The sequence below is a fragment of the Brassica oleracea genome, chromosome C9 (assembly GCF_000695525.1).
Source record: "Brassica oleracea var. oleracea cultivar TO1000 chromosome C9, BOL, whole genome shotgun sequence".
Lineage (NCBI taxonomy): Eukaryota > Viridiplantae > Streptophyta > Magnoliopsida > Brassicales > Brassicaceae > Brassica > Brassica oleracea.
Genome location: NC_027756.1, coordinates 1,411,022 through 1,437,343, shown reverse-complemented (window position 1 = coordinate 1,437,343; position 26,322 = coordinate 1,411,022). Strand labels below are relative to the sequence as shown.

The window sequence follows — 26,322 nt, the reverse complement described above, 5'->3', positions numbered from 1 at the left end:
CAAGTAATAGGAAGCTTTAAAATGTAAAATTTAGAGTTTAAAAATGTTTTATTTTTATTATTAATAGTTTTATTTAAGTTATTTGTAAAATTTTAAATATATATGACAAAATATCGATTAAATTTGATGGAATTGGGTATGCCACGTCTTTTCATATCCTAAATACCTGAAACCCGATCCGGACACGATATGGACCCAAAAAATTGCAGATATTTTATGGATATTTTAGTTACAGACCTGAACCGATCCATACCCGAAAAGAACCGATCCGAACCCATCCAAAAATTTGTAAATACCTACTGGGTTTAAATATTTAACACCCAGAAGGAACCGGCCCGAAGACCCGGACGTCCAGACCTAACAACAACCATTAAACTTTTATACGAAAAGACAAAAACAAATAATTTTTCCGCAGCCAGGCTCTGAACCCGGATTTCATCATATTGAAATTAACCTGTGTGCTACTGCGGATCTGATTGTACATGTGTTCCACTATATATATATAACAACATATAATCGGGAGAGGCCCATCTTCAGGAAGGATGTTGAACGGGCCTTGAATTGATTTGATGATCTTTTAGCTTTTCGTAACATTGCGAGCCTTATGATCAAAATATGACGTCATCTTATCTTTCTCACTCGACTCAACTGCAGCCACCGAACAGAGTAATCACCAAAGTGAGTGGTAGAGCACGAGAGGAAGGAAAGAATGAGCTCATGGGTTTGCTCTTACGTGACCCGAAACGTCGTAACCTCCGATCATCCACCACAACATCCTTTCTCACTATCCCAACACTTTGGTTCTCCGGCGTCAACTCGAAGAGCATCCGTCAAGTTACCCTTAACATCTATGCCCAAGTTTCGGCCACTGAAACTCCAAAAGTTTCGATCTTTATCGACGACACATGAAGGGGGAGAAGACTCCGAATCAGTCGTGCAAACCCTCAAGATTCCAGACGAGTGGTTGCTCCCTTCCAAGGCCATTGAGGTGCTTACTCGAACTCCCCTGCTTTAGGGTCTCTCTGTTTACTCCTAAAGTTGCTTACTTTCCCAATAACAGCAAATTTCCTCTGTTTTTGGTTCTCTGTTTTTTTTCACAAAGTTGCTTACTTTCTCATGAATAGCAAAGTTCCTCTGTTTCTAGTTCTCTGTTTTTTTTCACAAAGTTGCTTACTTTCTCATGAATAGCAAAGTTTCTCTGTTTCGAGCTCTCTGTTTATTCACAAAGTTGCTTACTTTCTCATGAATAGCAAACTTCCTCTGTTTCTGGTTCTCTGTTTATTCATAAAGTTGCTTACTTTCACAAAAATATCATGCTGATCTTTGACATGTCTGATCAGGAATCTGAATGGTTGAGAGTAACTCTGCACAAGTGGTTGGATGATGAGTATTGCCCTGAGCCAACCAATGTGGAGATCAGTAATGTAGCTGCAAAGTCTCTCTACACTTCACTCTTAGAGAAAGAAACTGACATGGGAGTGATTTTGCTCAAAATGGCTCAAGACTTAACCTCGATTTCATACCAAGAAAGCTTCCACGGAGCTTTCACATCCGCAAACGCAGCTATAAATTTGATTGTAGAAAGATTAGAATCATAGTTTAGTTTAAGTATGTTTCAAGAACAGTGTCTTGTTTTGTAAAAGAGTTATGAATATTATTAAACTTGATCAGGTGCAGGGAAATCTAAACTCTTTACAGTTGTGAATCCTCCATCTACCACAAGGTTATGCCCATTTACATACTTCGAATCATCTGATGCTAAGTAAACCACTGCGTTAGCTACGTCCACCGGTTCGCAAACCTCTCCGTTCAACACTCCTGTGCCGTGCACTATCTTGATTAGTCTTGAGTCGTCGAGGTTAGGGTACATCTGCCGCATCTCGTCCATCACGAACGATGTTGTGATTGCGAATGGTGAAATGCAGTTGACTCTGATCCTGTGCCTGCATAGCTCTGAAGCTGTTGATCTAACTATACCGATGACTGCGGATTTCGAGACGCTGTATGTGTGTTGTGCTAAACCTCCCATCATCCCCGTGACGCTCCCTGCGCAAATGATGGAACCTGAGTTGCGTGGGATCATCACGCGAGCTGCGTGTTTGATTCCTGCTATGACTCCACGTACATTTGTGTTTATTACCTGCAAAAAAACATAAAAAAGAACCTGATAAAACTGTCTTTAGACCTGTTCTCTAGTATGTTCTTGTATGATCAGTACCTTGTCGAAAACATTGAGATCAAGATCGACGATACTAGGAGGCGTTTTGCAAGGGATACCAGCATTGTTGTACATAATGTCAAGCTTTGTGTGTAGAGAGACAGCGTAATCAACCGCGTTTGCAATGTCTGATTCTTTGGTCACATCGCAGAGACAAAACGCTGCGTTTGGACCGAGTTCTTGCTCGGTTTCTTTCCCGAGCTGCGGTTGGATGTCTGCAATGACAACTTTGGCTCCATGGCTGATGAATTTTCCGGCTGTTGCTTTGCCAATCCCACTTGCTCCTCCTGTGATGAGAGCTACTTTGCCTTCTAGCTTCCTATTACAAATGTGTGACAACTATAGATTAGGAATAAGTATTAGGTAAAACTTCTCATATATCTAAAAACTAAGTATGCAAACTTTGTTTTTTAAATTCATATGTTCAAACATGGCTTGCAGATTGGTTGGAATCCGGCAATCCAGTATTAACAGAAAACCGGAAACCACCAATTTCTTTTTGTTTTTTTTACATCAAAAGATCATTTTATTATTCAAATTTGAAATGGTTTGAAAAAACCCCGAAAATATGTAATAAAAAATAACTCTTATTCGAAAATCTAGCACTCTTTGACCAAACCCACCAGTTTTAGGAATCCAAACCAATTCAAATATATAAACAGTAACACAAAGTTTTAGCACTTAGCAAACAGAGAAAATAAAACAGAAACAAGTTTGTGGATTGTGGTTCTACTTATGTTTAATTAATCTTTTGTTTCTGCTTTATTTTCTTTACTTGGTAAGTGCTAACCCATTTGACATTTCTTAGCTGGAAGAAAGAAGAAAAGCATTCTAACTTCAAGATAAGGTTTTGTTGAAGAAGACAAATGAAAGCAACCCAACTTGTAATATCAAAATATTTACGTGTACAACATATTGACATTCACAACAAAGACATATATATTGAGATTATGGCCTTTAATTTGTTTAATTCACAAACCCCTCAACTTGCAATGAATAAATAAGATCCATTTGTTTAAAAAAAAATAAAACAGAACATGTTATGCCAGGTATCTCTATCTATTATTGCATTGACTACTAATAAACCTATAGTTATACATACAACTTTTTGTAGTTCAATTAAATATAAGATTCTTTGACACATGAACTAAAATAAAGAGGTCAACAGTTCAGATTCTCTGGAAAATGGGAATAAGATGGGACTTACCTTGAACTTGAATGAGATGATGCAGAAGAGGAGAATCCCTTGATGACAGAGTTTGTGCCCACGTACAATAATCTCTTGATCAATGCATTTCTTCTGTTTTCAGATATATAAAAAATAAAAATTTAGAATACAGATAGTGTTCATTGCTAATATCAACAGAAATAGAGAAAATAGGTATTGGGAAAAGAAGGTTTACCTTATCTGAATCATGTCTTGTGTATTGCTCTGAGATAGATCGGTCTTTGTCGTTTTCTAACTTCTTTCTTCGAATCCTGAGATGTGTTTCTGTGTTTGTATATAGAGTAGATATATATAGAGTAACAGAGAGATACGTAAAGGTGGTGGGCTTTAAGGAGAGAGAGAGAGAGAGAGAGAGAGAGGTGTACCCTTGAAGGATAGAGAAGGAGACAAATAAAAGAGAATCTAATGTTGCTGTGATTGAACCAGTAGCATCCTCGCATGCATGTGTTTTTGTAAAAAGTTTGATCCTTATTTTTTTTGTTAATAACGACAGAAAAGGAACATTTTATAATAGTCAAGCAAGTGTTATTTCTTACCAACATAAGATGTAATAGCTTAATAGGCTGAGGCTAATCTTAGATCTACAGATTTTAATCCTTAATATAATTTCATAGTATTTCCATATTCTAACAATTAGACAGCATCTAAACGTGATATATATAAACATTGACGCCTAATAGTCTTCTATCGGGTTTTTGAACATCTTTTAATTTCTATCGTTTTTGTCATAACATTCTTTTCTAAATTCAGTAATTGATTAAATGAGTTTTTTTGGGTCTCAATTCTACCTGCAAAGATTTTTGAGGACGTCAGAAAAGATTTATAAAACATATGATGCTTGTGGCATGCATGTGTTGGTACTTATTATGAGCTGTCTGTTAATGAAATATATTTACGTATTACACTTATACAAACGTACCTACCAATACCATCTTCAGATGCCGACAGAAAGCTATTCACATTATGATGTTATTATCCAGACACATCGATCTGCTGGATTGCATTTGACCAATTTTCATTTGTTATCTAATGGTGTTCCACCCAATCAGATGTTTTCTAGGTGTATCTATATTATAAATAAAAATTAAAGTGTTGATAAAATATAAATCTTCTTTACAGCATGCTACATATTATGCAAACTACCTTATTAAACTTTTATAAATGTAATTAGGTGGAACACTTAGCTAGATACATCGCATGGGATGAAAAAAAAAGAAACTAGAGGAAGGGAAAAGAAAAGCAAAGTGTTGCCTATCCTTCTCTGACTTATGGATAAACCGTAAGATTCTCAAATATTCGATCTTGCTTATAAATTGTAATTAGGTGGAACTACATTAGATATACATCATAATCTATAAAAATGTTATATATTGTAAGATTCTTGGCCAATTTTCTTACCAAGAAAAGAAAAACCGAGATGAATCGAATAAGTAGTTTTGTTTCCTTCTAGAAGGCATACATAAAACGTGTTTACTCCTTTTTGTGGAATATAGCTAAATATTTAAGGGAAAACGATATAGCTGAAGAGAATAATAAAGATATGGTGAACAAGACAAAGAGAAGCAAAATATATAGACGCTTAAAAAATAGGGGCGTTCCGAGAATTGAACTCGGGACCTCTCGCACCCTAAGCGAGAATCATACCACTAGACCAAACGCCCTTTTTGTTTGTTCTGTTCGGTTTATTATTAAATACGATAGTTATTTTCAAAACCACTCGACATAGCCCTGGACTCGTCTCTCTCCCGCCTAATGTGCCCCCCCACACTATCGTCAATGGAATCTCTAGGGCTTCTTCTCGGTCACTAGCTCTAGGGCGATTATAGCGATTCGATTTCTCGAAATTCGAGTTTCGATGGTGAACGACAGCGACGCTGAAGCTTACGCCTCCGATTCGAAGTCTCCTTCAGCTTCTTCGGATCACAGTGAGTTTTTTGCGATTACGAACGATTTTATCTTCATTTCGCCTTGCGAATTTCGAAATAACTGTAGATTTGAGGTGTGGTAGATTCAATTTGACGGATGAACAAACTTTCCCTTTTTCGAATTGTCTTAGGGTTTGAGGTTAATGAGATTCACGATACAGAGCCGATTGATGATGATGATGATGATGATAATGATGATATCTCCTTAGTTGAAAATCTATTCAACGATACGGAGCTCGTAGATGACGGAGAAACACTGGACCACGAATTTGGCGGTTTTGATCAAGTGGTGGATGATAGTGAGGATGACGGAGGAGGAGGAGGAGGTAAAGGAAGTGTTGATTCCTCTAAGCAGCAATGTTTGCTGGAGAGAAGAAGCATTAAAGCTGGAGATATGCTCTTGGAGTCTGATGGATCTAATGATCAAGAATGTCACACAGGTAGAAACGAATCTGATCCTCTTCTGGTGCAAATGGATCTCTCTGATGAAGTCTTATTTTATCTTTTTTTTTTTATTTTAAGGGAAACAAGAATCGAACTGTGATGTCGTTACTGATAGTCATGGTCAAGGGCTGGATTATTTGGATTCTCAGGAACCAGGAGAGGCAACACAAGCGGAAGCTCTTGGTTTTGTGGACCAACTTTTGATGGACAAAGATCTGAACTTGTCACCACCAGTGAGTCTCACGGAAACTAGTCTGAGAAGGAAGTCGCCTCCTTTCTCAGGTGCTAAAGGACGTCAGTCTCTGGCCAAGAGAATCAAGACCATGAGTCCAACCAAGAAAATGAGTGTCTTTGATTGGGACTGTGAGGATCAGTGTGATGTGAGTGGCCCTCAAAACTCTCCGGTCAATGGTGCAAACGTTACATTCTTCAAGAAAAGGGAAGATCCTGATGATCCGTGTGCGAATAGAAAAGTCTCAGCTCATCCCACAAAAAGATGTATGCAGAACGATTCTGCTAAACATAACAAGATGGAAAAGGCATCGGGTTTGAGTCAGGGCATTATGTTAATCTCGCAGATGGATGCTCAGTTGCAGGATAAAGCGTCAAAGGAGCATTCTGAACCTGAGGAAGATTTTGTTGATGTCGGTATTAACACCCAGATTGCTGCTGAAGCAATGAGTGCTTTACTGTTTGCTCCCTGCGCTATAGAAGAAGCTAGTGAATCAGAAACGAGGGATCAAGTCAGTAATCTCTCTGGAAGGAACAATGATACCATCGAGGGTAGTGCTCCAAACAAGAAGAGGAAATTTACTATGAAAGAGAGAACTGGTACAAACGCCTCTGCTATAACATGTCTTCTCAACTCATGTGAATGGATGCATCCCAGGGCCAAAAGATCTCGTCTCATCCAAACGCATCACGTCCCACCTAGGAAATCTTGGGGTGCTAGCTCGGCTAAAGACAGAAGCGAAACCAACACTCTGTCAGGTAGATTAGTAGTATCATTAAGTGGGACAAGACAAGCCTCTTCTTGCCAATCAGGTGTCGATTTGGATGTTCTAAACCATGCATCTCCAAAGAAAATATACGGCAGAAGTCATGAAAGCTCTCGTGATAAAGATTTTCCTAGGCCATTTCTTCCGAAGGAGATCAAAAGGCTTGGAGGATCAGGAAAGGTGGGTGACTTTAAGTGGAAAGACTTGAGGAGACGAAGAAACTTGGCACATGTTCGAGTCTTATTCAGCCATAATCTAGATGATGAAACAATCAAGCAGCAGAAGAAGGTTTAATTCCAATTCCTCATTTTTATCATATTGGTTATTATGAATTCCCTGTCTTCTTCCATAGATTATGGGCCGACTGGGAATTTCTCAAGCATCTTCCTCCGAAGAGTCAACACATTTCATAGCAGAAAGGTTTTGTCGGACAAGGAATATGTTGGAAGCCATAGCCCTTGGTAAACCTGTTGTTACACCTCTATGGCTGGAGAGCTGTGTGCAAACAAGATGCTTGTTAGATGAGAAGAATTACATCTTGAAGGATAGCAAAAAGGAGAAAGAAGGGTTCTCCTTGTGTACATCTTTGGGCCGTGCAAAGCATCATCCCCTTCTTAAGGTCACAATCTATCTCAACTGAAATTTATCCTCAGAGCTTCACTAACACCCTTTGCTCACTTTTATTCATAGGGGTTAAAAGTCTGCATCACTCCCAACATTAAACCGGACAGAGGTATGATTGCTCACTTAGTGAAGTTGACTCAAGGGCAGGTAAGAACAATTGACTTCCGTTGAGAGTGATTTTGTTTTATAGACAGACATCTTGGCACTTCTTCAGAATAGTTATGAGTTCATTTTATCATTTATCAGGTCGTGGAGATAAGTGAAATAATTGCTGCAGAGGATAGAGAAATTCCAGATGATCTATTGATTATTTCTTGCGAAGACGATAGAAAATTATGCATTCCTTTCATTGATCAAGGTAACCTACCTCTGCGAATTTAGCACTATGAAGTCACACTAAGAAACACAACTTTTAACTTGTGTTTTGTAATATAGGAACTGAGATCTACACCGCAGAGCTTTTGCTGAATGGAATCGTGATTCAGAAACTGGATTATGCCAGGTTTGGAACTCTTCTTATATATCACAGGTCACTACATTCTGATATTTATAATCCTAGTTTGTGTGACGACGAATCCATTTTAATAGATGGTAGAAAGTGGTCACATGCCACAAATCTCCTTAAAACTCTTTGTTTCTGTGTTGCTGCAGGCATCGTCTCTTCTAAAAGGAACCAAAGAAACACAAAGTTTGCAGCAACACGGATATACTGGTTGGTGCAAGCAATGAAGTCATTTTATCAAAATCTTTTATAAACCTGACTGTTTGTTATAAGAGACCTTTCATCATTCTATGGAAATAAGAATCTGGTACATAATATTAAGCAATTCACATACAATATTTCTAAACGTCTTCACATGGATTAAGATTAGAAAAAGGTAAAAAAAAACTGTGTTAAACAAAGAGCGCTGAGCATTTTTTGGCAGGAGAAAAATAACTCATCAGACCTAAACTCTACTCATTGCTTTCAGGAGATTCAGCACCAGGGTTCGGATTGTTGAAGCCAACACTTGGTGGAGCAGCAGCTGGATTTGTATGATAAGGAGGCGGAGGAGGAAGTCCATTGTAATTGGGAGGTGGTGCACCACCTTGACCTGGTATTTGAGCCAATCCTGGCGGCCTAAGCATACCGTTTTGTGGAGGTGGTGGTGGTAGAGGAGCGCCAGGCGGTGCCATCATCTGTGGTACTCCTGGAGGAGGCATGTAACCTGTAAAGGTACAATATTATCACAAGTCAATTAAACAATAAACAACTGAATGCAATGACTTATGATACATCACACAAGTGACAACCAAATCTCAGATTGATCAAAGTGTAAATCCGTGCACCAACCAAGCAGGTTATAACTTTATAATTCTAGTAAACAGACATTACCTTGACCAGGCATCATGGGTCTAGGGAGAACAGGAGGTCGCATCCCCATAGGCATAGGCATCATAGGAAGGCGAGGTCTAGCGAGCATATGCTGATTAAACACAGCACCAACCTGATTGTACGCTGCAGCTTGGCCAAGATGCTCTTTAATCCTCTGATCAATCAGACTTTGCGTTTGCTGTTCCTCAAATTGCTGATAGTATGTTCTCACATTCGCCTGAAACATCATCATAACTCTTACACTTAAAACAGAGGTAACAAGACAAAACATATACTTAAAACATTGTGGACTCCTTATGTAATAACCTTGTGTTTGTAACCAGAATTGTGCTGCTTCCTCACGGATGGCTGAAACAAAAGCGAAAACATATAAACACATGAGTGATAGATGATAACAACTCAAAAACATCAAAAAAGAAAACAATAGGCAAGTAAACTAAGTCAAGCCAAAAGCAAGAATCGAACGAATGTTTTTAAATCTAAAACCTAACTGACAATACAACTAATGTTAAGTTCATTAGCTGCCTATAACTAAATTAAAACCTAACGGAGATTAATTTCAATACAACTAAATTAAGTTCATTAACAACGGCGACGCATAAGCAAAGAGAGAAAAAAAAAGGAAGGAAGACTTACGGAGTCGTGGGTGAGATAAGTGTCGCAATAATCACAGTAATACCTGCCAAAAATCAATATTAAGCAAAATAAACCTAATATCGAACTACATATGTATCACACTGTAAGGCTAATAATAAAGATCTAGAAACCCTATACCTCGGCATCGTGAGAGACAGCAGCAGCGAGAGGAAAAAGACGACAGTGCAAAGCGTCGGCTTTTTCCTTGTCTTAAAAAGGATGAATTTTCATCCAACGGTTTAGATTGGTTTGTAACATCTAACGGTTATTAATAACCGGAGAAGTATCTTTATTAGAACGACGTCGTTTCGCACGACGCATATTAAAAAAAGGGAACACACCATTTCCTAGAAAGGAACAATGATCGGAGATATCTCCCCGCCGGTTGCTTCAATCCCAGGTTCACCGGATCCTTTTGCTTTTGATCTCTCTATGTGTTTCATGTTAAATATCGTGAATCGAGATTTCATCGCGGGAAGATATGTATGTGTAGTAGTTGTTGAAGGAAACGCGCAAGCGATGAATCCGAAGAATCTTCTTCCGCCGCTATCGACGGTGGCGACTCACTTCGGCACTAGCGGATTGTCCGTCGCGTTGGCCACTGGCGTCACTCATCCACTCGGTCAGACTCCTCATTGCCTTTTTTTTCTTCACTTCGTATGAATCCAATTATTGAAAAATGTGGTCAACGTTGGGTCTACTAATACCGGTTCAATCCGGTTAAGGGATGAGATTGCTCTTCAATCATTTACTCTTATCTTTAAATGTTTGCTTTGGCAGATGTATTGAAAGTAAGGTTGCAGATGCAGCATGTGGGCCAAAGAGGCCCTTTACTCGGAATGGTAATACTCCCTCCCTTTCGATTTAATTTTTTGTTATAGGAAAAAAATTTCTTTCAGTGTTAATGCAAAATTTATTAATAAGATTTTCCAGTTTATTTTTCTATTAATATTGGTTGAAATATGATAATGTATATAGGTAATTGTGTTTTTATTTTGGAAATATACAAAATCATATGTTTTCTTAATCTGTGTGCATAAACCTAAAACGACAATTAAAATGAAACGGAGGAAGTATAATGTTCTAATGAAATAAGTAATGACCTCTCTTGTTGTTGTTGTTGGGGTTGTTAGATTAACTCTTTAAATGTTGTTTTTCAGACAGGAATCTTTCTTCAGCTAATGAAGCAGGAAGGGCCTAGGTCTTTATACTTGGGTTTAACTCCTGCTCTCACTAGATCAGTACTCTACGGTGGTCTCAGATTAGGATTATACGAACCAACCAAGGTTTGTTTTGATTGGGCGTTTGAGTCTACCAACGTCTTGGTGAAGATAGCATCTGGCGCGTTTGCAGGGGCGGTTTCCACTGCATTAACCAACCCGGTTGAAGTTGTCAAGGTAGATGAAATCATGAAACCTTATAGTATTGGTTTTAAAAGACGCGTAAGCAACGGTTTGTCTTTCTGTTTAGATTAGGTTGCAGATGAATCCAAACGCGGTTCCCATTGCGGAGGTGAGGGAGATGGTTTCTAAAGAAGGTATAGGAGCTTTATGGAAAGGAGTTGGTCCTGCCATGGTTAGGGCTGCTGCATTAACTGCCTCACAGCTTGCGACATACGACGAAACCAAGCGGGTCATTTTCTAAGACTTTACTATGCTGTTTTCTAACATTTCCAGCTTCTAAAGTTTATTGTGAATTGCAGATTCTGGTTAAACGGAGTTCTTTGGAAGAAGGGTTTCAGCTTCATTTGTGGTAAAACCATTAACCAATTCAATTGTTATATTCGGAGATAATGTACATAAACTAACTTAGTCTAGCACTTGATGAATGAAGCTCAAGTGTGGTTGCAGGTGTAGTAAGCACTCTGATAACCGCGCCCATAGACATGATTAAAACCCGCTTGATGTTGCAGCAAAACTCTGGAAGCGTCAGAATCTATAGGAACGGGTTTCATTGCGGTTACAAGGTAATGTAATATTGGTCCCTTCTTTTTATACATTACAGGAGTTGCGTGCGTTGGAATTTAATGTTCTGTATCTCTGTATCATCCTTCAGGTTATTCGCAAAGAAGGCCCTCTGGCACTTTACAAAGGGTTAGAAAAAAAGAATCATTTTCTTGAGGATAATATAGTTAAAACAATTCTTATTAAAATATATACATTATTGTTTTTTCATTGACACAGAGGCTTTGCGATTTTTGCACGGCTGGGGCCACAAACGATGATCACGTTCATACTCTGCGAGAAGCTAAGATCACTAGCTGGACTTCACAAAATGTAGCCACTGACCAGCTCGTGCCATGCCTGTCCGGTTCCAGCTAAGTTCTACTCCAATCATTTTTTTTCACCACCAAAAGTTTTATTGATCATTTATTTGTTCCAAAACTTTTATTATAAAGAAAGGTACGTCCACGCTGGATGTGAATTATGTTTTTTTTTTCTTGATTAGTGTGGATAGACATTGAATTGAAATGCAATTATCCAAATACGTCGTGGTTATGTTGAAATCATTTCTATATTGCAAAGTGTGCGTCACTCTAATAATACTAGTCTCATCATGAAGAATACAATTTTGTGTTTATAATTGAATATTAACTTTTTTTTTTTTCTCTGAGCAACTGAATATTAACTAATTATCCAACTAATTATGGTGGAAGTTGGTTTTTAACCTTTTATTTTATTTTTTGGGGAAGAATAGAACATGCACGTTAAGAACTAGTAGGGTCATAACGTAAAAGGTGAATGAATTCAGGGGTCTATTTGTTGGAAATAGAAGAAAAAATTTGTAATTTTGTGGCGTGGAGAAAGGAACAAGTTGGAGCAGCTCGAGTCTCTTGTTTTTGGGTCGCGTTGGTGGCGTGACAGCCTGTCATGCTTATGTTTTGCCCCTGAGTTCACGATTTATTCACGGTTTTACTATTCTGACTATTTTCTCTCAAGACAATGACCTGTCAGTTGTGCTCCTCTTGCATTATTTTTGACATCTACGGTCAAACTCTTTCCGATATAGTTCAAAAACATTTTACTCGGAAACTTTTAAAATGTTATTTGAATATCGGATATTTTATTTATATTATTAAAAGTTTTCGATATTATTATTTTAGCATCATAAGTGATAAATAGTAACTGGCTGTTTCAATGAATAAATATAACACTAGTTGATAAACAATATTAATGATTTATATATTTAAAATCAATATTGTTTTCTCTTGTTAATTTTACAAAAAAGTTAATTGTGGTCAACTAATCATATTAAACAGAATCACCCACCAACCAAACTACAAGTTTGACTATATTTCGAAATAAGAAAAAAAAAATAAAGAGAACCACAAGAACGGCGCGGGTAAAACGGGAGGGTAATTATGTAAATTCGAGTGCATTACCACAACGAGACAAAACAATCCGAAGTGTTCCCTGGCATCATAAAGCTCTTTCGCCTTCCCTTTTGTACAGCTGTAGTGGCAACTCCCGTAATTTAATCGTAACAGCAAGGGCGAATTTTGTCAGCATTTAATTTATTTCCAACTTCTCAATTTTCCACCAGTTTTTTTTTCCTCCTTCATTTTGAAAAATAAATAAACTTTGGAAACAAAAATTTTCAGAGAGGAGAGAAGGAGAAGACGACGAAGACAGGTAGGGAGAGAGAGAGAGGGGGACGACCGTTTTTGTCAACAGAGAGACAAAAGAAGGAGAGACGGAGACACAACAATGGCGGAAGGAAAGGAGGAGAAGCAGAACGGAGAAGAAAGCGTTAAGGTTTTCGTCGGACAAATACCGAGACACATGTCGGAATCTCAGCTCCTTGCATTGTTTCAAGAGTTCGCTGTCGTTGACGAGGTCAACATCATCAAGGACAAGATCACACGCGCCTCTCGAGGTTTCTCTTTCTTCTTTTTGGTTTAAGAAGTTTTCAATTCGAGAATGTGATTCCTCGAGATTTATTTGAATTTTCGAAAGCCTAATTTAATTTTGTAAATATATATATTTTTTTCTATGGATATTAGGATGCTGTTTTGTGCAATGTCCGTCGCGAGAGGAAGCAGATAAGCTGGTCAATAATTGCCATAACAAGAAGACATTACCTGGTGTATGTTTTTTTTTATTTCTTACTCTTTTTTTTTTTTTTTAAAAAAAAATTTCTTCAGATGCTTGAATTTGATTGATGATGTTCTGTAGTTTACATTTATTTCAGAGTCAGGTTTTAGAATCTCAGAAGAATTTCATTTTTTTTAATACACTGCATTGTACTTCTTTTTGGTTTTCTGTTTAATTCCAGAATACGCAATTTGTGATTTGTGTAATACATGCTTCACACGAAGCGTTTACTATCTGTGTTTAGGTGAAGGTCAATTTTCCTTTTATCAAATCAGAATCGAATCTCTCGATCTTATGAGATTGTTTTGAAAATGATGTCTTCAAACCCAAGAAACTCTCACATCAATGCAAATTATCTAGAAATTAGACCAATGAACTCGCTTTAAACAATAACAACAGTTCTGACAAACAAATGCAACCCCTGTGTGTGTGTGTGTTTTCCAAGCTGTGACATGGTTAAATTCGGTTTCTTTTCATATGTTTGACAAACAAATTTGACTTGCTTTTTATATGTTTCACAGGCAGCTAGTCTATTGCAAGTAAAGTATGCAGATGGCGAATTGGAAAGGCTAGGTAGGTACCATCTCTTGTTTTAACTGCTTATAAGTAATTGTTGTATCAGCAATTGATGGATGTATTGTACTGTGTTTCTAGAACACAAGCTTTTTGTTGGTATGCTTCCAAAGAACGTCTCCGAAGCTGAACTTCTATCGTTATTCTCCAAGTATGGTACCATAAAGGATCTACAGATTCTTAGAGGCGCTCAGCAAACAAGCAAAGGTTTTAACTTCATTCTCTGTGTTCTAGTCTTTGGTTTTTCCATTTACCAAAGTTTTGATCACGTTTTTTTTTTTTTTTTTTTTTTAGGCTGTGCTTTTCTCAAGTATGAGACAAAAGAACAAGCTGTTTCCGCCATGGATGCCATCAATGGAAAACACAAAATGGAGGTGATTGTCAACACTCTTCACCTTTTCCCCCACCTCTAGTGTAACAGTTTCATCGTTTTTGTTTGTTTGCTTTCTTCTTAGGGTTCAACCGTTCCTTTAGTTGTCAAATGGGCAGACACAGAAAGAGAGAGACACACAAGAAGACTCCAAAAGGCTCAGTCCGACATGGCTAGATTATCCAACGCTGATCCAACAAACCCTTCATTGTTTGGAGCATTGCCAATGAGTTATACTCCACCATATAACGGTTATGGTTATCATGTAAAGCAAAAAAAGCCTAAAGCTATATAACATTTGCTTCGTTTAAGCTATATAAAAATCCTCCTTTCTTATTTACACAGCAAGCTCCTGGAACTTATGGTTACATGCTACCACCGATTCAGAACCAAGGTATGCACAACGCCTTGCAAAGAGCCTCACCTGACTCTATCCCACCTCGCTTGGCCCGGAGAAACTTTCCTTACATGGGCTCTGGTTATCCTCCTGTACGAGGTCTTCCTTATCCACTGTCTTATCCCAGAGGGATCATGAGTCCTCGCCTTCTAAGTAACTCTCCTGGTTCTATATCTCCTGTCATTGCACACAGCAGCGGGTCAGCAACACCTTTGAGTTCCATTGTTCAAACCGAAGGTTAGTGTTGGTTCTTTAGCTTCTCTCATTCCTTTAGATTTGAAACATTAAGTTTGGTTCTTTTTAGGTCCGGAAGGTGCGAATCTGTTTATCTATAACATACCTCGTGAGTTTGGGGATCAAGAACTCTCTGCTGCGTTTCAGCCTTTTGGTATTGTTCTGAGCGCTAAGGTTTTTGTAGACAAAGCCACTGGCGCAAGCAAGTGTTTTGGTAAGCTCTCTCTTTGTTTGGTTCTTGCTACTCTCATTGTAAAAGGTAAGAGTGAATGCATCTTGTTGTTGGTTGCAGGTTTTGTTAGTTATGACTCACAAGCAGCAGCTCAGAAAGCTATTAACATGATGAATGGTTGCCATTTAGGCGGTAAGAAACTGAAAGTCCAGCTTAAGAGAGACAACAACAACAATGGCCAGCATAATAGTTAAAAACTCTAAGCCATCCTCATGCAAATAACAATTTGTAATTTATGTGCATTATTGAAATTTATGTAAACATTTTATGATTTATTAACATTAAAATTCATTCAAATTTTTCTCTTTACTTTTATTGATGTTTTGATGTTGGTTTTTAGAAGAAAGATTCACTGTTTCAAATGAAATAAGTAAAGTGAGAGATCATATTATCTTTGCTACAACAAACCAAACAGCAAAACACACACAGACAAACACAAACATGGAGCAAGAACTACAACAACAGTCAACAAACAGGTTCAGCCCATGCTGAACCCTAATCAGACTCAGCACCAACAATCTCTATAGACCCTAACAAAGTGGACAATAATCTCTGTGTTGATTTACAGACACAACCGGTTCTTGTTTGCTCTCTCTGCAGCAGATTAGGCATGAAAAAATGTGATGGTTACCTAAAGTGTTGAATTAGACGGTCATAGATTCATCTTGGTCGCTTGTGCTTGAGCCAGAAGTGTTGTTTTTGTTGTCTGTGAATGATACCACTGGAGAGCATTTCGGGCTTAAGTCTTCAGACATACTGGTGTCTGAAACTCTAGCATTGTTGTTGAGCTGACTCAAGAAGCAGTCCTCTATCAAGCTTAGTGATCCAATATCATTTACATCTTGTTTTTCTTGTTCTTCTTCTCCTACTCCGGATTCTGAATCTGTGCCTTGTGATTCACAGCTAACTTCCATATCTTGTGCATTGTCAGACTCAGAATCAGTTTGGGAATCTGATGAATGGGAAGGTGAATACCCTTCTGATCCACTTGTCGTTCCTTCCCGTTCAGCTAGTGTTCTGGTGATGAGGGTCTTAAGCAAGTTCATCACTTGGACAGCATGCATAAGAGCAGTTAATGGATCTGTCATCTAAGAGTTATACAAACACAAGAGTCAGTATGTAATATTAAAAAAAAAAACAAGGTCATGTTTAACTCTTCTTACCTGAGTCATATTAGGAGCAAAAACCATGGCGATATTCCTCGCATTCATCTTATTAAACTCCTCTTCCTCAACAACATCAGCCATAAGATCAACAGCCCAACTCAGCAAAGCAGACTCAGTAGGCTTCAGCTGCTTTATAAGCTCAACAGAATCTTCCTCGGTGTTGCAGTTAAGAACCTCCTCAGGAGAAAGACCATCAAGCACTCCACAAGGCAACTCTCTAAACCAAGCTTTGATAAGAGCAGCCAAGCAATGCACATCGATGTTCTCAGGGACAACGCCTCTGTTGAGTTGGTCTCTCACATGCTCCTCTTGACTGTTCTCAGGGTTTATCCTAAAGATCCCTTCAGCCTATTTATTTAATCCACACAACAAAGATAAACAAAAATGAGAACATGTGAGAGTATAAATCTTGATTTGGTTTTGTTGCAATGTCCTTACCTTGAGACCTTGTTGAGAGTATAGTCTCTGCTGCATTAGTAATAGAATAGTTGGGACACTGTTTCCTTTGTTGTCATAAGAACATTGCATTGACTCCGCAGAGACACCAAACACACTCACACTGCATTAATGTTGTAAAGATGTCAATGTTCTAAAAATCGGTTTAAGCGGGGACCTAGACAGCAAATCATTCATATCCAATTTTTTTTGTTACAATTTAAACAGTTATAATAGATTAAAATTGGTCTACATTGGTTTAAATCAATCTAAATTAGTTTAAATTTGTTGAATCAAACAATAATGTTAATAGAAATCTATAAAATTGTCTAATTTCTTTTTGTACATCTAATATAATTAAATCCAAAAACTAAAATATCTAACATAAATATTATTTTTACATATCTAATATAAATATTACTTTTACATATCTAATGTATATTAAAAAAAGTAATTTTATAATTCGTTGACACCTTGCCTGAATCCTGAATAATCTGTCTAGTGGCTATTACTTTACAAATCAAATAGTTACTTGCCTACAATTTTATTGAACATTGACAGATGTAATTAAGAAGCATTGATTAAGCTAATTACACGCATAATTACAGATCAAGTTTCAAAGTCTCTGAAGCATTTTGTACCTTGCACTAGGGACACGACATGGGATCTCGACTTGAAGCTCGTGCGGGAGACCGAGGAAGCCACGGAATCTATCGAACGTCACGTGAGTGATGTGTCGGACGTTTGTTGGCCATCCGATCTCCATGTGATGAACGGAGGAGATCCCTCCTCCTCCTACGACGTCGTCTTGCTGGTTATTATCGACACGGCAGGATATTACGGATTTACGGAGAGCTGTTAGTAGAAACTCAACTACTGAGAGTTGCTGCTGGTTCTGCTCCTCCACGGTGGATTTGGTCTTCCCTCCTACTTTTCCTCCGCCGCAGCCAACGGTGGATTTAGTCACCATCACAAGCCCCGTCATTGCTCGCCCACAGAAGAAGGAGACAAAAGGATGTAGTAGAGACAAAGATTGCGGCTCGGACAATGAAGAATCTCTCTCTCCGGACTGAGTGTTTCTTCTTCTTCTTCTACTTCTCTCTCTCTCTCTCTCTCTTTGGAAGAAGAAGGGTAAGTTTGGTTTTGAAGTTCTCGAAAAGGTTTTTCTATCTTTATTTTATTGGATATTAATAATATTTATTTTTGGTTGAGATTTGTCTTTTTGAATTTCTGTCTTTTTTTGGTTGGATTCGAAACCCAACGGCCACTCGTTTTCAAATTTCTCTCCCTCTTGGAGGAGGAGACTGCTATGCTTTTATTATGTAATGTTTGGCTTTTAATGTGAATCACGTTTTTACCCTGAGAGGTTTTGTAATATCTACCATAGTGCTACTCTATGTGTTATCTGGTTTGTTCCTAGTTTTCTTTTTCTGGCTAAACTACATCTCATTATCCCATATACAAGATTTTTGATTTCAACGAAGATTTTAACCACAAAGACAATGAAGTACCATCTAGTATCACCTATGAATACTCGAAGAATACATGCGTTATCTAATCGACCATTGTTGACCTCCCTTAAAGTCTTCGTATTGCACCCATTTTTATTTGATGAAAAAAAAAATTATAATCGACCATCGATGAATTATTATACCATTGTGACTTGTGAGAACATATTTGTTCTATGAAAAAATGAATCGTCTTCGATGAAAAAATGAATCGTCTCTTAAACTTTAAAATATAGAAATATTTGAAAATAATTGATAATATATCGAGCTTAAATGTAACAAATCCAATCCGAATAACATAACCAGTGATCGTTGGATGATATGAGAGAAGTCATGGTCAACTGATGCCACACTAAAAATGAATCGTCCCTTAGACCTTAAAGGCTAGAAATATCTGAAAATGACTGATTATACATCGAACCTAAATGTAACAAATCCAATCTAAACAACATAACCATTGCCGCATGATCCGAGAGAAGTCCGTGGATCAACTAGTGCCACACTAAAAAGCAAACATGCTTCTTGTTCACCGAAGTGAAGCCGAAAGAGGAGGAGCAAACACCTCATAAAAGAGAAAGAAAAGGGAACAACAGTATAGTGGTGGTAAAGGGAGTTTGTCCAAAACAAAGACTGCCGTAAAAAAAACTGTCATTACACCAAGAGCCGAGAGTGGTTAAATTCTTGGTTGTTGACATTACTAGAGATTTATTTTTATGACAAAACTGATTTTTATTTCACTAAATAAACTCTCTAAAGCAAAAGTGTCAACAATAGATGATGTTTTAAGTTTTTAACTGTCAACAAAGTTACCTTAAGAATTTGGGCCAGATTGGTAGTTTGACCAAAAAAAAAAAAGAAATTGGGCCAGATTGAAAAAAAAAAAAATCATTTGGGCTTCGATAGAACGTAAAAAAAAAAAATCATCACGTGTTCCCTCACGTGATTGTCTTCCTCATCGTCTCGACATTTGTAAGCAAAAAAATGGTTATTAGGGTTTGAAATTGAAATCGTCGCTGGGGGCAAAAAAAATAATCAGATTAAGCCCGCCGCTGACAAAGAGAGCGAGAGACGACGCAGTGTCACTACATCCACTAATTAACCTCCCTATTCATTCAAATTTACCCTTTTGCCATTAACAACCTTAAAAAAAAAGAAAAAAAAAATATCTTCCTCCTCCGCTTCTCCCATTATCCTCTCTTCTCTCCCCCAAATTCAATCCTCAATTCATCCTCCCTCGCCTGCTAATTTCATCTCTTCAGTGACTGTTGAGCCATGAGTGGGTTGCTGGAGCCTAATCAAGTGGTTGCAGCTGTGAAAGGCTTGCATTGGCGAACCTCTCTTGAGATTCACAAGCTTCTTAAGGACAACGAAGACTTCTGTATTACTTACAACGATGGAGAAGAAGGTGCAGAACCAGAAAAGGTGAAAACTTTTCCTTTTGGGTTTTGTTTTTTTGTTGTTTTTGTTTATTTTGGGAGTGAAGTGTTGATTTTTGAGTTGTTGAATTCAGATAGATGTAGAGAAACTGGTGGGGATGTTGCCTCTTCACCTCTTGTCAGTGTTCATATCTTCTGATGAGGAAGACGGGAAGCTTGGGTATTTGCTGTCTGGGATCAGACTGTTGAATACGTTTTGCGACTTAACGTCTCGTCATCCTAGATTGGACCAGGTTTGATCTTTTGTGTTCTTGTAAAAAAGAATTGGGATTTTATGTCGTGCTTATGGAGAAGTAATTAGAAAGAAAAAAAATGCATGTTTGTATTATTGTGATAGGTGTTGCTTGATGATGTGGTATTAACAGCTCAGATGCTTGATCTTGTGATCTTTACCATGGTAGCTCTCGGCGGTAATAGGAAGGTATAATACACTCTCTGTGTCTGATAGATTATGTCGAAATTAATAGTTATTATCTCGAGGGAGGGTGTTGGAGTATAGATCTCAGAGTATCGATGGGACATAAGTAATATATAAGGCTCCAATGGGTTTAAATTGAAAGCGTATGAAACTTAACAGTGTCTCTTCCTTGTAGGAAAGCTGGAAATCAGATTATGACTCATTGATAGAAGCTACAATGGTGGCTTCTACTCTTCACCTGATGCACGGGTTCATCTCTCCTAACTCCCAAGATCTTGTTATAGTCTTGCTTGCCCACCCTAAGGTATGACCTTTTACCATGATGTGTCCTTGAAATGCCAATATATGGAAAGATCACGCTTGTGCTTTGAGATATTGGGATTCATTTGATCTGATTGTTATGTTTCTCATCTAGGTTGATGTGTTTATAGACGCTGCTTTTGGAGCGGTTCATAATGTTGTGAGATCTTTAAGAGCGAAGTTGCTGCATCGGCAAGCCGACCAACCGAAGAAGCTAGGTGCTAATTCTGTAGGGGCCGTTAACGCACACTGCCAACAAGCTGAAGCTGCTTTGCAGTTCCTTCACTCTCTATGCCAACACAAACTGTTTAGAGACCGTGTCGCTAAAAACCAGGTTTCTCTAATGCTTGATTCTTTAACCTTGAGATGCATCAGTTTTAGATTAACTAGGTTTTATGGTATACTTCTTTTCAGGAGCTATGTGGAAAAGGTGGTGTTCTTATGCTAGCTCAGTCCATACTATCACTATATATAACTCCTGAATGGGTTGGAGCAGCCGTAATAATAGCTTCCATATCTAGAATAAATGCAAAAGCCCTGTCACTTGTAAGTTCTGTTGTAACTTAGCATAGTTGTTTCCTCTATTTACTCTCTGAAAGTGTCACACCAAAAGTTTTATGTTTCCTGCAGTTGCACCATTTGTTTGAGGCGGAAAGTGTCTCATTCCTTGACGAGGTTGAACGTTCAGGAAGCTTGCATTTAGCCCAAACTGTTGCCTCAAAGGTTTAGTCCTAATAAGGGTTCTGTTTAAACAGTGAACAAACTTATGGAGTAGTGTTGACTTATCTAGTGATGTTGTATCCTGTAATCTAGGTTCTTGAATTAATGAGGCTTGGCCTTTCTAGAGCTTCCAAGGCCAGTCCTCCTCCTCATGAGTATCCAATGGGTTTTGTGCTACTTAACGCTATGCGCTTGGCTGACGTGTTCTCTGATGACTCACATTTTCGACGTTTTTTCACCAAACATTTTGTAAGTATTTGTTGAATTACTCCCCTTGCCTTTGCTTTATCTGTGATTTTAATGTGTGAGGGATGTTTAAATCTTAATCTACAGACGATGGTTCTCAGCGCAGTGTTTTGTCTCCCTCACGGAGATTTCTTGTCAATGCTGTGCTCTTCTGATCTTTCTTCAAGGGAAGATGATGCAACGCTTGACTACGATCTGTTTACCTCATCTGGATGGGTTCTAAGTGCATTCTCATCTCCTGGTGAATTGGCCGTTCCTCAGTTCAAGCTTAATTTTCAAAATAACCTCACCATGTCTTCATACGCACATCAAAGAACGTCCTTGATTGTTAAAATCATGGCTAATCTTCACTGCTTCGTTCCCGAAGTCTGCACAGGTGGATTTTCAAAATAACCTCACCATGTGCTTGTACCTTTGTTTCTCACTATGTGGATTTGCTGTTGAAACCTGCAGAAGATGACAGGAACCGTTTCATTCAAACGTTTGTGAGTGGATTGCGAAAGGATCCCACAAGCATACTGGTTAATCTATTACCAAGCTCTACATATACTCCGGAGGCTCAGAGAGGCACTAGTGTTTGCAAAAACATAAGTGTGTACCTTTTTTATCCCCACACATTCTTGTTACACATCTTTTTGTTGATTTCATTGTGATGGATGTTTGTATTTTTGTAGGTTCTCTGTTGCATCACGCAGAGTTCTTGATCCCTAATGCACTCAATGTCGAAGATTTAATGATTTTGAGGTGAATGAACCTCTCTCAGTCATTCTACGTTTCTCCTTTAAGACAATATTAAAGAAGATTTCTATAGTTCTTGAGCGGTGCTGTTTTGTATTGATATATATATATATATATATATTTGGGATGCTGTCGTCTGCAGGGTGTTCTGTCAACAGTTGGAGCCGCTAATCCGTTCTGAGTTTGAGGAAAGTCAGGCTGAGGTGAAGGTGAAAAGCTACTTACTCTCTTGTACATTGTTGTTACTAGGCCTGCGGGTTCGGGTAGTTCGGTCCACCGACCAAATTCTCGCCTAATTGAACCGGAGAAGTTTGGTTCGGTATTCGGTTTGTTCAGTTTTAAAATTCTTTACCAAAACAAACCAAAGTTTTTGGTTTCGATTATATTTCGGTTAATTTGGTTTGTTCGGTTCGAAATTTTGGATAATTTTGTTTAGTTCGGTTCAGAATTTGGTTAACAATTTTTTTTTAAACCAAACTAACAGACATTCGGTTCGGTTATAAACCGCAGGCCTAGTTGTTACAATTGTATGCATTTGTTTATGAGCATCTGTTTATTTAAACTGATACAAGTAACTGCAACGACATTTTACTCTTGTCGATCATATGTTCTAGGACAATCAAGGTGCGGGAGGGAGTTCATCTGGCAAGCAGCTGGGGAAAGAGCCTCTGAATCTCAACAACGACGAAGCTTCAGAGGATTCTGATGTCCGAGCGGAAGGTGCCGCGACAAAGCAAGGCGTGAACAACGAGGAGATGGAAACAGCTGAACGGTCCAAAGAAAGCGACAATCTCGAAACCAGCGGTTCAGAAACAAGCTCTAACAGAGGAGGGAAAGGTCTGGTTGATCAGGCTGAAGATGGAGATTTGGCTCGCACTTTCACTAAGCGGCTTAAAGTGAGCGCTTCCTCTGGAGAGGCGAAGGAGGATGAGAGAGCTGAAGCTTCTCTTTTATTGGAGAAACAGAGGACCAAAAGGAAGCGGAGTATAATGAGTGATGATCAGATGGCGATGATGGAGAAGGCGCTTGTTGATGAGCCTGATATGCAGCGGAACTCGGTTTGGATACGGACTTGGGCTGATAAACTCAGCTTGCAGGGTCCTGAGGTTACATCTGCACAGCTGAAGAACTGGTACCTGCTTCTATCTCTCTCTCTCTCTAGCTATCACTATGTCTCAATCTTCCGTTTATACTACCTCTGTTTTACAAAGATAGAATTTTAACTGTTTTCGTGCATATTAATAAAACACATTAAATCACTATAATAAATGTATTATCTTCTGTAATTTTGAATTTTTAATAACTTTGCATCCCAATAATAATTCAATAAAGTCGATTAATTTTCCTGAAGTTTAAAACTTTTTCAATGAAAACACAAAAAAATATTTTTTTGAAACAATTTTTTTTTCTAAAACATCTATTTTAATGGAACTGAGGGGGTAGTTATTTTGTTGTTGTTGTCAGGCTGAATAACAGAAAAGCAAAGCTAGCTCGAGCAGCAAGCAAGCAAGGGCCATCACGTGATAACAATAGCTCGGGGGATTTACCAGAGAGTCCCGGAGATGAAAACACTTGGCCGCAGCAGCAGAAACCGACAACACCATTTGCAGATAAAGCTTCTGCATCATCGTCAGAAGGGCTGAAGCGTGGGCAGCAAGTGATGCTTGTGGACGAGAGAGGAGTCGAGGTCGGTAAAGGAACTGTTTTGAAAACGGACGGTGAGTGGTACGGTTTAAGCCTGGAGACGAGACAGGTTTGCGTGGTTGATGTGATGGAGCTTAGCGGGTTATATGATTATAGCAAGATGAGCATCCCTTATGGGTCTGATGATGTTGGGAGGACTTTTGGAGAAGCGAATTCTAGGTTTGGAGTTATGAGAGTGGCTTGGGATGCGAGCAAGCTTCAGTAACAGACTCGGTTTGCATTGAGATCTCTGACCAGTAGGGTGTTTTTTTATGTTCTTACCTGTTGTTTAGACTTTAGAGCTTTCTCTTTTGGTCCTAACCCGAAAGATTCTCTGTTTTTAGGAACTCTGTCTCTCTCTCGCTCTCTGGTTGTTAACAAGTAAAGGTTGAGACTTTGAGAGCAAATAACTGAAAATAAGTATAACAGTGGGAAGAGTTGACTCTTTTCTTCTTTAGTTGACTTTAATGCTATTTAAAGTACATTTCTTAATTTTAACAAGTAACCTTAGACAATGAAGTTCATAATGACTAGTGATTATTTGGAAATAGCACTTACTAAAAGTGTTTCTAGTCTTTCATAAATTACATAAGTAATTAATTAGAGTTTTTTTTTCAGAAATTGATTTGTTTTTGAATTATATAATTTAATATATGCATGTGATAACGTATCAAATTACAGAAAACATGAAAAGGGAAAGTAGCAAGACCTATACCATAAAAATGTGAAGTCATTACATTCATTGCTGTGAATAAAAGTTGAAATGTTTCAGAGAGCACAAAAAGCATGGAGAGTAGATTCAACTCTGCGACCTGCTTCCGAGTGAAAGAAGTCAAGGAAATCCATATATTCAAAGGGTTTGAACATACGAGGATGTTCTTCGTCAACAACCTCTTCAGGTGAATCTATGATGGCTCCTGATTTTGGAACAGAGAACATTGCAGTCGAATACCTTGTCTTCTTTGCCACCATCAAGACTCGGTGGTATGGAGAATACAATCTACCATTCAAAAGTGCCTGCAACATCGATCAACAAACAAATGAGTATTGTTTTAAATAGTGTGTGCATGTGTGTGAAGTTTGAAGGAACTTACACATAGAGAATCTCCAACCATAATGATGAAAGAATGTTGAGATGGTTTCACTTTGATCCATTGTCCATCTTTGGTCATAATTTCCAAACCATCAACTTCATACTGATGAAGTATGGTGATTATGTTCTTGTCCGTATGAGAACGTAAACCTAGCTTTGCCTCTTCTACATCGTCATCAGGAGGTGCTGTGTACTTCATCATTCGAAAGAGATAGTTTGTAGAATTCAAATGTTCCTCAAGGTACTTCTCTAGTCCAAAGCTCTCCATTATCATTCTTCTCACCATCACATCCAGTTCCACTAGTTGCGTCGAGAACTTGTGCATCATCTCACTATTTCAAGAATGTTTCAAACGGAAATGATCAACCAAAATGTTATACATAGACAAAAAAATACTCCCTCCATTTTAAAAAGGTTAAAATATATATTTAGAGTTCCCCAAAGAAAAAGAGAGTTCTCTTACATATTAGTAATAAAATATATTAAATTATTATTATAATTTTATAAATATATTTATTTTCTGATTAACTATTTTTCATGTTTTTAATCAGTTAAAATTCAATAAATACAATTAAATTTTTAGAAACTTACAATTTATCATTATCACTTGATAAAAATATATGAAAAATGTAAAAATATATCTTTAGAAACAATTTTTTAAACATAGATTAAAATTACTAAGCCCAAAAAGTAAAAGTCATACCTAATACTCTTGTTTCCATGATCAGGCCATAGCAGTTGAATGAAGTCGTTGACTTTCTCTGCAACATTAGCATCTTCAATCCCTAAACTCTGGTAAAGATTGTGACTTAGATACCCATGAAAGGGTTTGGAAGACACGTTTCTCTGTTTGGTCTGAACCGGCAAATCGAAAAGCTTTTCCATGGCTTCATAAACAGACTTGTCAAGCTCAATGTTTGACACTTTGTCAACGTATGCTTGGAAACAGCCGTAGTCTTCTAACGCTTTACGGACATCAGCCTTCACTTTATCCCACTTTGAGGTTCCTGGTGTTAAGTTCTGGTCGGAGAAATCTATGACTGGGAGCTGGAGAGATTCAGAAAGAGGAAGAAGAGAGTCTGAATCCATTTTTTCTTAATTCTCAGAAGTTTGGTGGTGTTTCTTTTTCTTGATTTTGGCCTCAATACCAAACTTTTTCTTTTTACGGAATCGAGTTCTATAACTAGTAGTTAGAATGTGATTACAGATGCTAGCTTGAATTAGCTGTTAT

General features: G+C 38.0%; 9 protein-coding genes and 1 non-coding gene across 13 annotated transcripts; 5 read left to right on the top strand and 5 right to left on the bottom strand.

Annotated features, from left to right (window-relative positions):
• Positions 1 to 591: 591 nt before the first annotated feature.
• LOC106313390 lies at positions 592 to 1,670 on the top strand. Its single transcript, XM_013751190.1, has 2 exons — positions 592 to 988; positions 1,341 to 1,670. Exons 1-2 carry the CDS (start codon positions 710 to 712, stop codon positions 1,596 to 1,598), a joined length of 537 nt encoding a protein of 178 aa, XP_013606644.1. The 5' UTR covers positions 592 to 709; the 3' UTR covers positions 1,599 to 1,670.
• Positions 1,643 to 3,794, bottom strand: LOC106313389 (zerumbone synthase). The gene is made up of 4 exons (XM_013751189.1): positions 3,622 to 3,794; positions 3,426 to 3,518; positions 2,219 to 2,537; positions 1,643 to 2,140 (listed from the first exon to the last, which is right to left on the bottom strand). Exons 1-4 carry the CDS (start codon positions 3,633 to 3,635, stop codon positions 1,658 to 1,660), a joined length of 909 nt encoding a protein of 302 aa, XP_013606643.1. The 5' UTR covers positions 3,636 to 3,794; the 3' UTR covers positions 1,643 to 1,657.
• A 1,241-nt stretch (positions 3,795 to 5,035) lies between these two features.
• TRNAP-AGG lies at positions 5,036 to 5,107 on the bottom strand. The gene has a single exon. It is a non-coding gene; the product is annotated as a tRNA-Pro (tRNA).
• Positions 5,108 to 5,196: 89 nt separating this feature from the next.
• On the top strand, positions 5,197 to 8,154 carry LOC106319208. The gene is made up of 8 exons (XM_013757469.1): positions 5,197 to 5,371; positions 5,503 to 5,811; positions 5,894 to 7,101; positions 7,166 to 7,432; positions 7,504 to 7,584; positions 7,684 to 7,795; positions 7,873 to 7,939; positions 8,089 to 8,154. The coding sequence occupies exons 1-8, from the start codon at positions 5,302 to 5,304 to the stop codon at positions 8,102 to 8,104; spliced, it is 2,130 nt and encodes a 709-aa protein (XP_013612923.1). The 5' UTR covers positions 5,197 to 5,301; the 3' UTR covers positions 8,105 to 8,154.
• Positions 8,155 to 8,232: 78 nt separating this feature from the next.
• LOC106319210 (U1 small nuclear ribonucleoprotein C) lies at positions 8,233 to 9,788 on the bottom strand. Its single transcript, XM_013757473.1, has 5 exons — positions 9,587 to 9,788; positions 9,449 to 9,491; positions 9,119 to 9,160; positions 8,813 to 9,029; positions 8,233 to 8,645 (listed from the first exon to the last, which is right to left on the bottom strand). Exons 1-5 carry the CDS (start codon positions 9,592 to 9,594, stop codon positions 8,392 to 8,394), a joined length of 564 nt encoding a protein of 187 aa, XP_013612927.1. The 5' UTR covers positions 9,595 to 9,788; the 3' UTR covers positions 8,233 to 8,391.
• LOC106319209 (mitochondrial substrate carrier family protein ucpB) lies at positions 9,725 to 12,142 on the top strand. Of its 4 annotated transcripts, none has more exons than XM_013757472.1 (9): positions 9,725 to 9,848; positions 9,945 to 10,070; positions 10,229 to 10,290; positions 10,609 to 10,845; positions 10,919 to 11,080; positions 11,151 to 11,200; positions 11,282 to 11,414; positions 11,504 to 11,541; positions 11,632 to 12,142. In XM_013757472.1, exons 1-9 carry the CDS (start codon positions 9,809 to 9,811, stop codon positions 11,726 to 11,728), a joined length of 945 nt encoding a protein of 314 aa, XP_013612926.1. In that variant the 5' UTR covers positions 9,725 to 9,808; the 3' UTR covers positions 11,729 to 12,142. The 4 variants fall into 4 exon arrangements, 3 of the variants coding, with proteins under 3 accessions (XP_013612926.1, XP_013612925.1, XP_013612924.1); XM_013757471.1 differs by having other exon boundaries at positions 9,942 to 10,070; XR_001265447.1 differs by having other exon boundaries at positions 9,725 to 10,070; positions 11,299 to 11,414.
• An 884-nt stretch (positions 12,143 to 13,026) lies between these two features.
• Positions 13,027 to 15,657, top strand: LOC106319031 (RNA-binding protein BRN1). Its single transcript, XM_013757234.1, has 9 exons — positions 13,027 to 13,324; positions 13,452 to 13,534; positions 14,064 to 14,115; positions 14,197 to 14,322; positions 14,410 to 14,489; positions 14,571 to 14,750; positions 14,831 to 15,119; positions 15,187 to 15,330; positions 15,409 to 15,657. The coding sequence occupies exons 1-9, from the start codon at positions 13,156 to 13,158 to the stop codon at positions 15,540 to 15,542; spliced, it is 1,257 nt and encodes a 418-aa protein (XP_013612688.1). The 5' UTR covers positions 13,027 to 13,155; the 3' UTR covers positions 15,543 to 15,657.
• An 87-nt stretch (positions 15,658 to 15,744) lies between these two features.
• On the bottom strand, positions 15,745 to 17,934 carry LOC106319030 (rho GTPase-activating protein 2). The gene is made up of 4 exons (XM_013757233.1): positions 17,591 to 17,934; positions 16,953 to 17,073; positions 16,512 to 16,862; positions 15,745 to 16,436 (listed from the first exon to the last, which is right to left on the bottom strand). The coding sequence occupies exons 1-4, from the start codon at positions 17,932 to 17,934 to the stop codon at positions 15,993 to 15,995; spliced, it is 1,260 nt and encodes a 419-aa protein (XP_013612687.1). The 3' UTR covers positions 15,745 to 15,992.
• A 1,511-nt stretch (positions 17,935 to 19,445) lies between these two features.
• Positions 19,446 to 24,466, top strand: LOC106319320. Its single transcript, XM_013757603.1, has 14 exons — positions 19,446 to 19,879; positions 19,968 to 20,126; positions 20,231 to 20,314; positions 20,487 to 20,615; positions 20,727 to 20,945; positions 21,026 to 21,157; positions 21,242 to 21,334; positions 21,425 to 21,580; positions 21,665 to 21,953; positions 22,031 to 22,168; positions 22,252 to 22,321; positions 22,458 to 22,524; positions 22,930 to 23,447; positions 23,780 to 24,466. The coding sequence occupies exons 1-14, from the start codon at positions 19,730 to 19,732 to the stop codon at positions 24,222 to 24,224; spliced, it is 2,649 nt and encodes an 882-aa protein (XP_013613057.1). The 5' UTR covers positions 19,446 to 19,729; the 3' UTR covers positions 24,225 to 24,466.
• Positions 24,467 to 24,685: 219 nt separating this feature from the next.
• LOC106316191 (probable 2-oxoglutarate-dependent dioxygenase AOP1) lies at positions 24,686 to 26,180 on the bottom strand. Its single transcript, XM_013754060.1, has 3 exons — positions 25,795 to 26,180; positions 25,093 to 25,423; positions 24,686 to 25,015 (listed from the first exon to the last, which is right to left on the bottom strand). The coding sequence occupies exons 1-3, from the start codon at positions 26,178 to 26,180 to the stop codon at positions 24,767 to 24,769; spliced, it is 966 nt and encodes a 321-aa protein (XP_013609514.1). The 3' UTR covers positions 24,686 to 24,766.
• Positions 26,181 to 26,322: the final 142 nt, after the last annotated feature.

Coding starts and splice junctions, on each gene's coding strand:
- LOC106313390 (XM_013751190.1), top strand. CDS start 710: ATGAGCTCATGGGTTTGCTCTTACGTGACCCGAAACGTCGTAACCTCC. Junction 989..1,340: donor TCCCTTCCAAGGCCATTGAG/GTGCTTACTCGA, acceptor ATGTCTGATCAG/GAATCTGAATGGTTGAGAGT.
- LOC106313389 (XM_013751189.1), bottom strand. Junction 2,538..3,425: donor TCATCTCATTCAAGTTCAAG/GTAAGTCCCATC, acceptor CATTTGTAATAG/GAAGCTAGAAGGCAAAGTAG. Junction 2,141..2,218: donor ATCTCAATGTTTTCGACAAG/GTACTGATCATA, acceptor GTTTTTTTGCAG/GTAATAAACACAAATGTACG.
- LOC106319208 (XM_013757469.1), top strand. CDS start 5,302: ATGGTGAACGACAGCGACGCTGAAGCTTACGCCTCCGATTCGAAGTCT. Junction 7,433..7,503: donor AGCATCATCCCCTTCTTAAG/GTCACAATCTAT, acceptor TTTTATTCATAG/GGGTTAAAAGTCTGCATCAC. Junction 7,796..7,872: donor CATTCCTTTCATTGATCAAG/GTAACCTACCTC, acceptor TTTGTAATATAG/GAACTGAGATCTACACCGCA.
- LOC106319210 (XM_013757473.1), bottom strand. Junction 9,161..9,448: donor CTTATCTCACCCACGACTCC/GTAAGTCTTCCT, acceptor CTTTTGTTTCAG/CCATCCGTGAGGAAGCAGCA. Junction 9,030..9,118: donor ATTCTGGTTACAAACACAAG/GTTATTACATAA, acceptor ATGATGTTTCAG/GCGAATGTGAGAACATACTA.
- LOC106319209 (XM_013757470.1), top strand. CDS start 9,809: ATGATCGGAGATATCTCCCCGCCGGTTGCTTCAATCCCAGGTTCACCG. Junction 10,846..10,918: donor ACCCGGTTGAAGTTGTCAAG/GTAGATGAAATC, acceptor CTTTCTGTTTAG/ATTAGGTTGCAGATGAATCC. Junction 11,201..11,281: donor GGGTTTCAGCTTCATTTGTG/GTAAAACCATTA, acceptor TGATGAATGAAG/CTCAAGTGTGGTTGCAGGTG.
- LOC106319031 (XM_013757234.1), top strand. CDS start 13,156: ATGGCGGAAGGAAAGGAGGAGAAGCAGAACGGAGAAGAAAGCGTTAAG. Junction 14,490..14,570: donor ATGGAAAACACAAAATGGAG/GTGATTGTCAAC, acceptor CTTTCTTCTTAG/GGTTCAACCGTTCCTTTAGT. Junction 15,331..15,408: donor TGGCGCAAGCAAGTGTTTTG/GTAAGCTCTCTC, acceptor TGTTGGTTGCAG/GTTTTGTTAGTTATGACTCA.
- LOC106319030 (XM_013757233.1), bottom strand. CDS start 17,934: ATGACGGGGCTTGTGATGGTGACTAAATCCACCGTTGGCTGCGGCGGA. Junction 16,863..16,952: donor ACTCTCAACAAGGTCTCAAG/GTAAGGACATTG, acceptor TTAAATAAATAG/GCTGAAGGGATCTTTAGGAT. Junction 16,437..16,511: donor TTGCTCCTAATATGACTCAG/GTAAGAAGAGTT, acceptor TATAACTCTTAG/ATGACAGATCCATTAACTGC.
- LOC106319320 (XM_013757603.1), top strand. CDS start 19,730: ATGAGTGGGTTGCTGGAGCCTAATCAAGTGGTTGCAGCTGTGAAAGGC. Junction 21,581..21,664: donor GTTTTTTCACCAAACATTTT/GTAAGTATTTGT, acceptor CTTAATCTACAG/ACGATGGTTCTCAGCGCAGT. Junction 22,169..22,251: donor TAGTGTTTGCAAAAACATAA/GTGTGTACCTTT, acceptor GTATTTTTGTAG/GTTCTCTGTTGCATCACGCA.
- LOC106316191 (XM_013754060.1), bottom strand. CDS start 26,180: ATGGATTCAGACTCTCTTCTTCCTCTTTCTGAATCTCTCCAGCTCCCA. Junction 25,424..25,794: donor CATGGAAACAAGAGTATTAG/GTATGACTTTTA, acceptor TTCTTGAAATAG/TGAGATGATGCACAAGTTCT. Junction 25,016..25,092: donor TGGTTGGAGATTCTCTATGT/GTAAGTTCCTTC, acceptor TCGATGTTGCAG/GCACTTTTGAATGGTAGATT.